Source organism: Xiphias gladius, chromosome 10 (assembly GCF_016859285.1).
Source record: "Xiphias gladius isolate SHS-SW01 ecotype Sanya breed wild chromosome 10, ASM1685928v1, whole genome shotgun sequence".
NCBI classification, from domain to species: domain Eukaryota; kingdom Metazoa; phylum Chordata; class Actinopteri; order Istiophoriformes; family Xiphiidae; genus Xiphias; species Xiphias gladius.
Window position 1 is genome coordinate 23,846,664 of NC_053409.1, and position 13,410 is coordinate 23,860,073.

General features: G+C 42.9%; 1 protein-coding gene across 10 annotated transcripts in view; it reads left to right on the plus strand.

Annotated features, from left to right (window-relative positions):
• Positions 1 to 12,602, plus strand: part of fgfr3 (fibroblast growth factor receptor 3) — an 81,241-nt gene extending 68,639 nt beyond the window's left edge. For 8 of the 10 annotated variants that reach the window (XM_040137631.1, XM_040137632.1, XM_040137640.1 and 5 more), the window contains 9 exons: positions 3,439 to 3,587; positions 3,905 to 4,026; positions 4,353 to 4,463; positions 4,553 to 4,743; positions 4,980 to 5,102; positions 5,923 to 5,993; positions 9,564 to 9,701; positions 10,316 to 10,421; positions 11,235 to 12,602. In XM_040137631.1, the coding sequence (XP_039993565.1) occupies positions 3,439 to 3,587; positions 3,905 to 4,026; positions 4,353 to 4,463; positions 4,553 to 4,743; positions 4,980 to 5,102; positions 5,923 to 5,993; positions 9,564 to 9,701; positions 10,316 to 10,421; positions 11,235 to 11,399 (1,176 nt within the window). In that variant the 3' untranslated portion in view covers positions 11,400 to 12,602. The remainder of the gene's footprint in view (positions 1 to 3,438; positions 3,588 to 3,904; positions 4,027 to 4,352; positions 4,464 to 4,552; positions 4,744 to 4,979; positions 5,103 to 5,922; positions 5,994 to 9,563; positions 9,702 to 10,315; positions 10,422 to 11,234) is intronic. The other 2 variants (XM_040137634.1, XM_040137641.1) reach the window with 1 other exon arrangement.
• The last annotated feature ends 808 nt before the right edge of the window (positions 12,603 to 13,410 follow it).

Here is a 13,410-nt window from a genome sequence, read left to right on the forward strand (position 1 = left end):
GAGTAAAGTTATTACCTCAGGAAAGAACTTAGAACTAGTTATGGAGAGTCATGGAAAAATAGTGTAATATTTCTACATCAGTGCCACAATGAGAAACCTGCAAAAGAGTTTGTATTTGCAAGATCTGTCTTTTCAGCTTCTGTAAGTTTCAAGGAAGAACGGCACGTACGATAGGACTCACGCAAGGTGGAGTATAAGCGAGTACAGAAGGGTATTGTACGGCTATCTATCATGGATCTCTTGTCTGTCCTGCTGTTTTGGTGACGTAGTGCGGATACTGCAAGGCCTCACACTGGTGACATGTGTTCACATTTATCTTGGAACAGATTCAGCCCAGGGATATTTATGCCCTCCTGTGACTGTCAGTGTTAGTTTTAGATTTCACTCTCTGTGTAACACATACTTGCCCCTCAACTGTTTGGAGAGAAACATAAAGTGGAGCAGCTGCCTCACCACAGCTCGTAGTCTGCAGAGCTCTTCACGTCATTGTCTCTCAGGGCCGCATTCAAGGCAAACCTCAGTCAAGTCTGAGTCCAATCCAAGACCCAGTTCAAACAGAACGCTGACCAAGAGAAGACAAACAAATAAACTGCAAGGATTAAGGAGTAAAGGAATAGTTTGACATTTTGGAAGAGACTCTTATTTGCTTTCTCGAAGTGAGTGAGATGAGAAGACCGATGCCACTCTCATGTCTGTTTGTTAAATATGAAGCTGCACAAAGACTGGAAACAGGGGGAAACAGCTAAGCCTGGCTCCGTCAAACAGCAACAAAATCAGTCTACCAGCAACTTTCTAAAGCTAGCTGCTTGCCCTGCTCTCAGTCTTCATGCTAAGCTAAGCCGTTTCCCGGCTCCAGCGTCATATTCACTGTGCAGACATGAGAGTGGTATCGATCTTCACGTCTAACTCTCAGCAAAAAAGCAAATCGGTGTATTTCCCAAAGTGTCTGAAGTGAATATTCCTTTAAGGACGTTTTTTTGAGGATGAGCAGAGATGTAGCTCTAAGATGAACCACTGAACGTGCAATGCTTCAAAGTTTCAGGTCTACTCAGTAGAGTAGTTAAGTAAGTTTTTACAGTTTGAAATCCGTTGATTGTTGTATAATTCAAACACCAAAGGAAGGCTGTGTTTTCACCTGCCCCTGTGTTTTTGTGGGAACATTTTCCAGAAACACTCAACAAGTTTTGAACGGATCTGGAAGTATGATAGAAAAACATTTCTTGAGTAGGTTAGACTTGGTGTAGATCCAGATCTGAGGATTCATTTATATTTTTTCACTTGATTCTATAGCTTAAAGGTACTTTTGTCAGATAAAGAGATAAATGTGACTTAGAATCATAAAGGTAAGAATTTTTTTAAGAAGGCATTGGCTTTGCAAGGTTGTTCAGGGGCGTTGTGCGCTCTAGACAGGCACGTCTAGAGTCTATCAGTGGTTAAACCAGAACAAATCTGTGTCAAAACAGGAACAAGAATCCGACATGTCAGGACGGGAAAAAGGTTTTCTAAAGGCCAGACTGGAGTACCTTCCCTTATCCACTCTTTCTTTCTCCACACTCATTCCTTTGCCCTCTCCTTCGTCTTCTCCTCTCTTCACTCCACTTTACTCTCGTGAAAAGACTCCTGTCTGGGTTCCTGAACTTCTGTTTATTGTCTTGTTTTTGTCTCTGGCTTATATAATCTTCAGAAAACTATCGGGCATTGCAGTGTGGCTTCCCTCTTTTGGTTTCTTGCAGTATTTGTAATCTGGACCGTGTTGTACATCTTGTAAGCAGGCTCTGGACGCCGCGTCCTCTAAAATGCAGATGAGTGTCGTTCTCGCTCCCTCCCCAGCCCGCCGGACTCCCGCTGTGGGCAGTGACACGGCTGCTGTGTGGCTGTTCTGTGCGCGCTCCAACTTTCCAACTTGATAATTGAAGGGCTGTGCTGCGTTTTTAGAAAACTGTTGCTTGAAAGTCTTATAATTCACCTCTTGAAAAACATGCACGCGACTTTTAAAACTAAAGTTAGGATTTAACTGGAAAGGTTGCAAAGAAATGTATTTTGCTAATTGGTTCCTGTTACTTGAAAGCAGTCTTTTTGGGTTATATCAGGTAGAAACTTCATGTTTTGAAAGAGGCTCTAATTGTAGCTTCTAAATCGTTTCTATTTCTGCTACCTTCATATACATGCTCTTATAAGGTAGTGCAGGGAAAGATCTTATTGCATTTTTCTGTAATCTTCGTTTCGTTTTTGTAAAGATAATCCCCTGGTTCTCTCCTTTCTTTTTCATAACTCTGAGTAAATCTCCCATAAACCTCTTGGCATGTACTATCAGATATTACTTTTCATGCCTCTGAAATTGTGGTCGGGGCATTTTTTTTTTTTTTTTTTTTAATTATTATTATTTTGTTTCTTGGGTTGTTTTGTTTTTTTTGTAGCTTCACAGCATTTTTCTCATTTTCCTCCAGTTGAGAAGTTGAGGAGGGAAATCTGGTAAGTGGGCATGTTTGTTTCAGGACCCCACCTGAAGGGGCTGAGCTGGCAGACTCTGACACAAACGGATTCATCAAAAGCCAGGCCGGAGCCATCAGCTCCCCCCAGCAGTCAGATAAATGGTGCGAGGATGTGGAGCCCACGGGCTCGGTGGCAGGACTGCCGATCTGGAAAGGGAGCTCGCTGATGGATAGAGACGTCCATCCCGCCTCGCCACTTGCTCGCCCACGTCTGCGCCGTCCTTCATTCGTCTTTGTTACCGTCGGCTTCCTCCTGCACGCAGCCAGAGGCCGGCTCTTTGTAAAAGGCACCGCTTGTGTCAGAAGTTAGGCTGTTTTTCAGAGAAACTCTGAGCTGATGAAAAAGCTTGGACATTGGTCCTGAGATGTGTGATGTTTGCATTTGATTGTTGCCAAAAAAGCATTCCATCTTGGCAAGCCCTTAAATACTGAAGTTCAAACCAAGTTTAACCGATGGCATATTTTTTTCGTGATTTTTCCTGGACACTCTTTCCGTACTAGCCACAGCTTGAGCATTTTCAGCATCTTACAAGAAAATATTTGTTTTAAATATATTTGCAGTTCCAGGTGTCTTTTTTACTTTAAAAACAAAAAACAAAAAAAACATTTTAGTTAAACAATTGAAAAATTCATCTGCCAGAGAATTTTGTTTCTTTAAAGTAGTTCCAATTTAGGAGGGGGAGTTTTCATGAAATGATTTTGACTTTAATATTTTACAGCTGAATATTGTAATTCCTTTCTCTTGATAAAGCTCTATTAACAGTAAAAATTTTGATTGTCACTCAAGATCAAGACCAAGGCTGGAACACAGATTTACAAGCTTTGTTATATAGTCTCTGTGGGGTCAAAGGTTACAGTTAGGCCTCTTTTCCCTCCGTCTCCTTGTCTAAACACATATCACCTCAACCTTTTCAGAGACTATAACAGTTTGTTTTTTGCACCCAAGCAGGTGTCCTTGGATTCCAACTCCTCCATGAACTCCAACACACCATTGGTCAGGATCGCTCGCCTGTCATCCAGCGATGGACCAATGCTGGCCAATGTTTCAGAGCTGGAACTACCGTCTGACCCCAAGTGGGAGTTTCCCCGAACACGGTGAGAAAGAAACAAAAAATATTTCATCACTAGTATTTAAACGCCTGTCAGAAAAAAAAACATTGTGTGCTGTTGCTTTTTTCATGCTGCCAAAAAAGCATTTGTCAGAATTGACAGATACTGTACTGTTGTCCTTGTACCCTGATGTGTTGTGAAAACACATGAGCCATCAATGCATCAAGGTCACCTTCATCCATGCTTATTTGTACTTGGCAAACAACTCGGTCTCATTCAAAAGTGTAACTCACAGGGAAATTAAAACACACACCGCTTAGAGCAACAATCCACTTTCTGAAATGGTTTTGCTTTTGTTTCAGGCTAACTCTGGGAAAACCCCTGGGCGAGGGCTGTTTCGGTCAGGTGGTGATGGCAGAGGCCGTCGGCATTGACAAGGAGAAGCCCAACAAGCCGCTCACTGTTGCTGTGAAAATGCTAAAAGGTTAGTGATTGTTGTGCCTGCGCTCCAGGAATTAATACACAACCTTGACAGTACAGCAAAGGTACTTTTCTCTGTGATTTCCTAAAGGAAATCAGCGGCATTGTGTCTTTCCCACTCTATTTCTCTCATGCATTCCCTTTTTTCCTGTATATAATTTATGTGGTTTTTCTGGTCTCATGTCTCCTATATGCTCAAAGTGAAGTCTTTGTTTTCTTCTGCTTTTATCTGCATTTTCAAACTGTGTTGCTCAGAAAAACCTTCTCTAGTGATGAAGCACTTCATTAATTGTTCTGATTTGGTCTTATTCCTTCTTTTGTTTGACCCAGATGATGCCACAGATAAAGATTTGTCGGACCTGGTTTCAGAGATGGAGATGATGAAGATGATCGGAAAACACAAAAACATTATCAACTTGCTGGGAGCTTGCACGCAGGACGGTGAGGCCACAGCGCATTGCAGAGAAGATAATTAAGTCCGTAATGAACCAAGTCCTGATAGTGACTGCTGTGATGTGTGTTGCGTGCAGGTCCTCTGTACGTCCTGGTGGAATACGCCTCTAAAGGAAACCTGAGAGAGTACCTGCGGGCGCGGCGTCCGCCGGGCATGGACTACTCCTTTGACACCTGCAAAATCCCTGACGAGCAGCTCACCTTCAAGGACCTGGTGTCCTGCGCCTACCAGGTCGCCCGAGGCATGGAGTACCTCGCCTCGCAGAAGGTCAGCCACATACTGTGCACTGCAACTTTTTAGATCGCCAGTGTCCCTCTGGAAATAAAAAAGACGAGGAAAATCTTCCATCATTAGGATGTGTTGGCCATTACTTACCATTTCTAAACTTTCTCAGAAAATTAGGAGAATGTGTGTGTGTGTGTGTGCCTCTGTGTGTGTCTCTGTGTGTGTATGTGCGGTACATTGTCAATGTGTATTTGATGCATTTTTACCTCTTCCCTCAGTGTATCCACAGAGACCTGGCAGCCAGAAACGTCCTTGTGACGGAGGACAACGTAATGAAGATCGCAGACTTCGGTCTCGCCAGAGACGTGCACAATATAGACTACTACAAAAAGACCACCAACGTGAGTCTCACTCCGTCAGTACTCTTGGTCAGAAAAATAGAACTGGCCATTCATTGCAGACTTTTACTTGCACAAAGGGATGATATTGACTAGAGCGGGATCATTTTGCCTGTTCTACAGCTATTAAAATGAAAATAGCAACTTCAGTTTTCTAATTCTTGAAAATAAGATTTTGTCTTCCAGTGACACAGTTAGGTCAGGGAAGGAAAGCGAGATCAAACACTCAATAAATCAACACACGAATACCGTTCAAGTTTCTTCCAGGCTACAAAATTAAAACGATGTGACAGAACACTTTGATACCGATATTATGACAATGCCAGGGTATGTACAACCTTTCAGAAGATTGTGCCAGACAAGAAAAAAGGAAATGAAACAAACATTAGTCATATGAATTTGATGCCCAAGCAGGTATTCAGTTTACCAGGCTAAAACAGTCCAAAGAGTTCCAAAAACTGTATTCGAAACCAGGAAAGAGAGAGTGCACATCATGAATAACAATAACCAAGAGATGACATTTATGCTCAATGTGATACTGATGAATTGCCTTTGAATCTTTAATACATTTTAATGGCAGTAATGAATGCTTAAGAGCTATATTTGTGGAGTCTGGAGTGAAGTTACAGCAATTATATACATAACATTTAATATCTGGTAAATTGATGTGGCTGAGATTCTTATCATGAGACAGTGTAGCTGAAGGTCAAGGCGTCAGGACAAGGTTGAAGTCTGTCCATTTGGGTCCAGTGTTTTACTGTCTGCTCCGTACAGAATGGTTCTGCTGACCAAAGCGGTTGTGCTTGCGCCTCTGTTGTTGCAGGGTCGTCTGCCCGTGAAATGGATGGCTCCGGAGGCTCTGTTCGACCGGGTCTACACGCACCAGAGCGATGTGTGAGTTTGCACAAACCAACCGTCACATGCCAACTGTCCGCTCATGTGGAGCTGCTGTACACCGGAGGGATCCGGGTGTTGAAATATCATGACTGAGCGCGTTAGCATCAAGAGCTGAGTTTGTGCGTGTGAATATGGAATCATAGCGTTCCCTTTCCAAATATCGCTGTCATCTGTGCTCTCTTGATAATCCTTAGCTTCTTGTGTATCAGTGGCTCCACATTCCACAGCGCGTTTGTTCTCTAGTCTCCCAGCACGACATCAGAGAGACACGGAAAATGCAACAGGGCGCCAACATCTCACTGCTGTTTTATCAGTGTAAATCCAACCTGCCCCAGAAACAGAAGGAGATAAGAGGGTCAGCGGATTTATCACAAGGCGTTCCCTTAGGGTGATTTTCCACAACTCGGAGGAATCGGGGCAGCACCTTTTGCGACCTCTGATTGCTCCCGTGTTGGCTGCGATCGCGAGGAGAGAGGCGAGTTTAGGCGAGGAGGTCACAAAGTCAATCTGTCTGGCGGTAGTTGCACCTAAACTAAACCGCTCCTTTGCCCCCCTGCCGGCTGCAGCCAGACGCTGTGTCCCCAGCACAGCCTTCCAAGCCAAACACGGGACCTTGTCAACACTGGCTCGCAGTGTGATTACACTAGACTGGGAACGGGGCTGAGAGGAGAATCAGCCCGCGCTGTTATTTCAGCAGGTCTGGATTACAGAGTCAATCCTCCTGCCAAACCTCCTCCTCCCTTCGTACAGTAGTCGCTCCTCAGCCAGTTTACTCTTGAACACCCCCGGGGGACTTTGACTTTTGACCTGTGATGGTTTTTCATTAAATAGATTACGCTCAAACAGAGCATCAAAACACATTAAAACAAATCTGACACACACTCACAATCAAACAACGAGCAAACAGATAGCGGATAAGAACTGAATATAACGAAACTGTTGCGTGCGTTAGCACACTCAGGCACAACAGACATCACAGTTCGTGCCGTCAGGTTGACACGCATTTCATCTTCCCAGGCATTCACAGCTCAGAGGAAGAACTGGCAGCGAGAACACTCTGGGAGTCAGGTTTTATACAGTGTACTTTCACACATTTTGGCAGTGAAGCAATTCGCCGAGAAGCAACTTGTCATTTCAATCAAGCAATACAGGCTTGAATTCACTTTTTTAAACTCACAGAGCACTCAGTGGCTGCTCAGTGGCGACACTGACTTCTTAATTCGTCGGCCAGTGGATTTTTCCCTTTGCCGATATCGTGGACGTGAACAGTGAACAAATCTTACTGCACCTGCGGAGCAATGCACTAATCCAAGCAGGGAATCATTTTGATGTGGTGTTGTTTTTCTATGCGAGCGAGGAAGTCAAGTTTTTTGTTGTATAAAGGTGTCAAAAAAACCTTGACCTCTTCCCCGGCAACGATAGAACTTCACCGATAAAACCATAAAGTTGTTATCAAAACTACAATTGTTTCTTGAGGTTTCCATCTCACTTGTCCAGCCACATTGCTAGTTGGTATAGCTCTGCCTGATCAGTTAGACAAGACTTCTGATAGAATTCGCTGACAGAAAACACAAACAGATAACAAGTGTGTTCATTGAGACCCAAAGCAAAAGAAAGTGAAAGGGGAGTCTTTGTGGCTGGTTTTGATCTTAGAGTCTCATCGTTCTTCTTTTAAATGGGGAGTTTTTTGTCTTTTATGTCAGCCTTCAAGAAACCCAATACCAACGTCCCTCTCATACATGCATCAGTGCGTCTGAATCTCACAGAGTCAGACGTCCCAGTGATGTTTGCCTCCATTCTCATTCTCAGACTGTCAGCTCTTGTTGCCGCAGGTGCCAATGAAAAATTAACTGTTTACATCTTGCCTCCTCCGATCAGGAGCCTAATAGCCGGTGAATATTCATATCTGACGGCCAGCGGCGAATACAAACACACGGAGTCTGTGGCTCTTTCTGCTGATTCCCGCAGTCGTTCCTGAGATTGTCCTGAGCCCGTTCTGACCCGAAGGACCTGATTTATTTATGCCCTGAAAACAGTAATGGTAGTGAGTTCGTTGGAGTTCTGTTCAGGCTGGTTGGTTATTCTCAGCTACAGCTCTGTCATTAGTTGCTGTTTCCCCCTTTTTCCCTCTCTGAATTTTTGATGTCTCTCTTTCACCACGGTCCTCCCTTAGTCTCCTGTCTCTCTCTCTCTGTCTCCGTGTTTGGATGGTGGACCAGCCGGCCCGGCCAGTAGCGGCTGTTTTCCACCCTCTGGACCAGAGCGTGGATAATTAGATTAAGCCCGCTGAGCACCGCAGTGAGAGGAGGGGTCTGATTCTGATTCACTGGGTGAACAGCCGAACAATGCTGCGCTGGATTAATAGACCGCCCATTATCTGATTACCATCCCTCATTTTTTAAACCTTTAGGAATAATGTAGCAGTCCTCTAGAGCTGTTGCCACAGAGAAAGAAAGAAAGAGAGATGATGGCTTGGTTTAGAGCTACAAAAGTTTCTGGATTGGACGGCAGCTGGGCTTTAACTGTAGATACAGTTTAATATGTTTTACCATTCATGTTTTGTTCACGCTTTAGGTCAGGGCGAGTTTCTACTTCAGAAACAGTATTCCATGCATGATGCATTAAGGGCCGCCTACTCACAAATGCAGAAGAAGAAATCTTGTTTATATTTCTGAATATTTCTATCCACACTAAGCAATTTCATCAAAACAAGGAGAAGATGCTTGAGCCTCTTGAACAAGCCAAAATAAACCAGGGTATTAAAAAATGGAACACAAGAGTGTCATACACAAAGTCATCGAAATGTCTTCTACATCCACATCTTCTTTCTTTGGAAAGAAGATGCACCTTCAGGTGACAAATCTCATGAAAAGACCGAAACCAACAATGAATGTATCCGACTAACAAGTCTGGTCTGTCCCCAGTAAATGCAGTGTTCTCCCTCCAGTTTGAGTGTTGTTTGCTAGAAACTACAGTGCCCAGCTGTTTACGGAAATTACTGAGCCCTTTCTGACAATGGAACAACTCTTCAGCAGAAACCAATGGGCTTGAGTCTTTGAGAAACAGGCTGACATATTAGTGGTTTTGGTCCTTTAAAGGCATGTGTTTATGAAAAGTACAGAGTATAGAAACCAGCCTCAAGATGATAAAGGTTCTGTTCTTGCAGAAGGAGTCCTCTGTCTGATCATAGGCTGAACACAATCTGTCAGATCAAATGTCTTTATTCAGCTCACCTCTTTATCTGTTCACAAATAATAATCGTCTCCCATTTCTTTCGACTTAGTTTGAGCTTTCGCTTGTCTCCTTGCTGGCTTGAGGGAAGAGTTTTAGATTTTTACAAATATCGACCCGCTGTCTGAGACAATAACAAAGTCAAATTGATTCTTAATTTGAGCACGGTTAACATTGTTTGAGATCGATATATCCCCCAAACAGTTCGATCGGCTCGTCTGAGGAAGGTCAGCCTCTCTCTGAACCGTGACTGCTTCAGGCCATGGGTGCCGTGTGACCTGTAATTTGTATTCATTGTGTATTGAGTTTGAATTGTCTTCTTTTGTGCGTGTTCAGGTGGTCCTATGGTGTGTTGTTGTGGGAGATCTTCACCCTGGGAGGCTCGCCGTACCCAGGAATCCCAGTAGAGGAACTCTTCAAGCTGCTGAAGGAGGGGCATCGGATGGACAAGCCTGCCAACTGCACGCATGAACTGTGGGTGTTTCCCCAGTTACAGTTCAGCTTTATTACCTCGTTTAGAGAGGGCAGATAAACCTGACACAGCTGTAGCCAGGATTTAAGGCTTCAGAAAAACGATCAACCTGTGGACCTGGGGTTGTACTAATTGATTGCCTCCAGAAACAATTCTTAAAAAGTGACTGAAAGTCTCGTTTTTTATGTGAGTGTTTCCAAAAAGTGAAGAAAGCAGGCCCATTAAAACAACTTTGACTGTGAAGTTTTTACACCACGTTGAGTTTAAGTAAATCCATAAGGCCTCATACTAAACAGGATATGACATACAGGAGTTGGGGCCTGATTTTCAGAATAAAAGTATTAACGTCACTGATCATTGCCCTGCCCAGTTATCTCCAGACCTGGTTTTCTCTTTAGGTATAGTAACAGGTTGTAAAAACCTCCACACCCCCTTAAATACAAAGCAACAAAGAACATGATCTCAGCGGCATCTCGAGGCTCAGAGCTGGTCCCCCACCATCCAGCTGCAGATCAAGTACAGCGATACTCTAATCGAAGAAAAGTTATTTTAAATATGTCTTCAACCTAATGGATGATATGCAGAGTGACCAAACCTTGATATGTGTGTCTTTCAGGTACATGATCATGAGGGAGTGCTGGCATGCGGTGCCATCGCAGAGACCGACCTTCAGACAACTGGTAGAGGACCACGACCGGGTTCTATCAATGACCTCCACAGACGTAAGACATGGAAACGCCAGGAAAACTCAAAACCCTACTCTTTATTACACCTTGGCCTTCCGTAACTTTTCACTTCGTAAGGCCTGAATTAACCAGAAAAACACACTTCTTAGGGCTAACTCATTTAATTCACGGGGAAAACGGCCATTAGAGCCTTCTTTATCTTACCTAATGAGTCATAGTTCTGAGTGAAATGGAATATATGGGTAGTGTGTATGTAGGAGTGGGATTTAAATGAATAAATGTGAGTGAGTGAATAAATCAGACCTCAACCACATTCTTTGGAAATGGGAACATAGTTTCTGAGATCTAAACACCCACCTCCTGCTATGATATGGCTCCGCTAGTTACTGCAACCCACAAGCTCACAAACAGTCAAATGTGGCTTTATATGCTGGGCATAGTTTTCTAGTGGCCTCATATCATATTTGATTGGATACATTTGTGTACAGGCCCCTAAGATCAAGATAAGTCATAAGGAGTATTTTTAATGTTTTATGGGACGACAGAAGAGAGGGATTTTGATAGAAAACACTCAAAATGATTTTATTTTACATGTATTGAGCAAATATCGAGATATAACTGAACAGTTAATACAGGGACACAGGACTAGGAAATGTGTTTTTTTTTATTTAACTGTCTCTTTAAAATATTAGATCGTTTTGTTTTTCAATTTTATGTCGAGCTGTAATGATATGCTAAACTCTAAGTGATAATACAGTAAAAGTATACAATTTTTCACCTAATTATGTGACCACGGAGGGGATTTGACAGTGACACCCCAGTCCTAACCTTTGACCTCTCCTCTGACAGGAGTACCTGGACCTGTCGGTGCCCTTTGAGCAGTACTCGCCCACCTGTCAGGACTCCAACAGCACCTGCTCCTCGGGAGACGACTCAGTGTTCGCCCACGATCCGCTGCCCGACGAGCCCTGTCTTCCCAAACAGCTTCCCAGCAACGGGGTGATTAGGACATAAAACCTGAGCTGAGAGGGGAGGGTGGACGTTGACCTCCTCTCACAGTTTGTGACTAATAATCACCTCCCAGTGACTCAAACTCCTCAAGATGTGGAAATAAAAACTCCGCATGCAATACTTCCACAGTGCTTCAGCTCTTCGATACGTCTTAAACTCTTGGTCGAAGATCCTCTTCGAACGAGTTTCTCTTCCTCCTCCTCCTCCTCCTCCTCCCCACGGGACTCTTTAAACATTGAAGGATTATTTTTTGCCGTTGAACCGTGTTTGTGTTCTTCTTTTCAGAAATGAAATTATATTTTTGTACTCGGGCCAGTCTTTTGTTACGGACAATCTGTGGGGTGAAACCATTCCGTGCCTACTCGGATAAAACCTCCTGACATTCAGATAAAAAAAATTTTAAAAAAAAGACAAAAAGGATATAAGAGGAGGGAATGAAGGGCATTTGGTCAGTGACTGGTTAGCGATCCAGTAGGCGAGGACCTCAGATTTTTATCCCCTCGTCTGCACGGAGCCCAGAGATCGCCACACGAGTTCGCGATCTGAAAGAAAATCTGTGGACAGGATACCAGCAAACGATGGGACTCGTTCTTCCGAAGATACCCAATAACTTGTCTCAACTTTCAAAAAAGATGTTCAGCAACAGAAGGGATTACATGAGCATATACATGTTTTTTCTCATGAATTTGTACACCATCATCACGTTTCAGCATCCCGAAAAGGAAAAAAAAACAAAAAAAACGGTTTTGTGATAATCATGGAACAAATTCCTCATCAAATGTGAGGCGAAGTTTCAGGGCCATTCAGTAATAAGTACAGTAAGGTTTAGAGGGTTTTTTATGTATCTAGAAAATGATTTATTGTAAATATATAAATGCAAATATGTATCATATTGCTGTCCGCAGCCATGTACTAAAAGACAAAAAATTACATTTAAAAAAAAAAATTGTTTAGGATGGAAGCATTGCAATCTAGAAGACACTGTCATGAACGTGTAAAACATTTAATCATTTAAAGTGATACAGAAAAGGTTTATTTGAATAATTAACGTGTATATTTGTAAAGATATTTATAGACTTAACATGTGGTTCTTAAGTTCGAAAGGTCTAGTTTAGGTTTTTAGTACTGTACGCAAAGATTTTTATTTCAGTGTTTTGTAACTTATTTTACAACAAAACTGCGACGTTATTTTCACAACTGGCAGACTCCTCTAGTTTTTGATCCATCTTTTTTTTTGTTTTCTTTTTTTTTTTTTTTTAAGTAAGAATGTATGACAGGCATGAAGATGATTTTTGGGAGCGAGTGTGGTATGACCGCCAGAGGAGGACGGGTGAACTGAAGGCTCCTGCTTCGCGGAGCTGGAGGTTTCCGCCGACCTCAAATTCTGGTTTGAAAAAGTTGACGTTTGCAATATCAAAGCAACGATTAACTCTTGCTGGGCAAGAAATGGCAGCGCTTCGAGATACGTACCAGAGAGGCCTTTTAGTACGACTGAAGTACTTAAAGATATCAACAACAACTAGCTGTGAATCATAAGAAGCCTTCAGAGAACCTCAGCAGCCTGTTTTTAAGGAAAAATCCTCCGAGTGAAAATATTGTTCACTGTTCACTAATCAGTTATACGATAGATTGGAAGCCTATTTGCTACCAAGTGCGCGACATGTACAGTGCATTCACTTCCCAACATTTTACGTGTGGTAAATGTATGACTTGTACTGCTCTCCAAAATCCCCATAGTGAGACACAAAATGTCCAGGGCATGTATGCGAGTGTCCCATTTGCTACAAACACCAAATCCCACAATGCAACGCTTCCCTTACCCCCGAGATGTGGAAATTAGAGTTAATGCAAGAACCACACCTTTCAGTGAATGCCGCTGAATATTGGTTTAGTCAGTTAGTGAATGAGGGAACAATTTCTCACCAAGCTTCAGTGGTGGTCATCATTTCCCAGAATGCTTTTCAGCAGCTACCAGGCAGCATTCTTGACCTTTGTGGCATTCAGAAAAATGTGA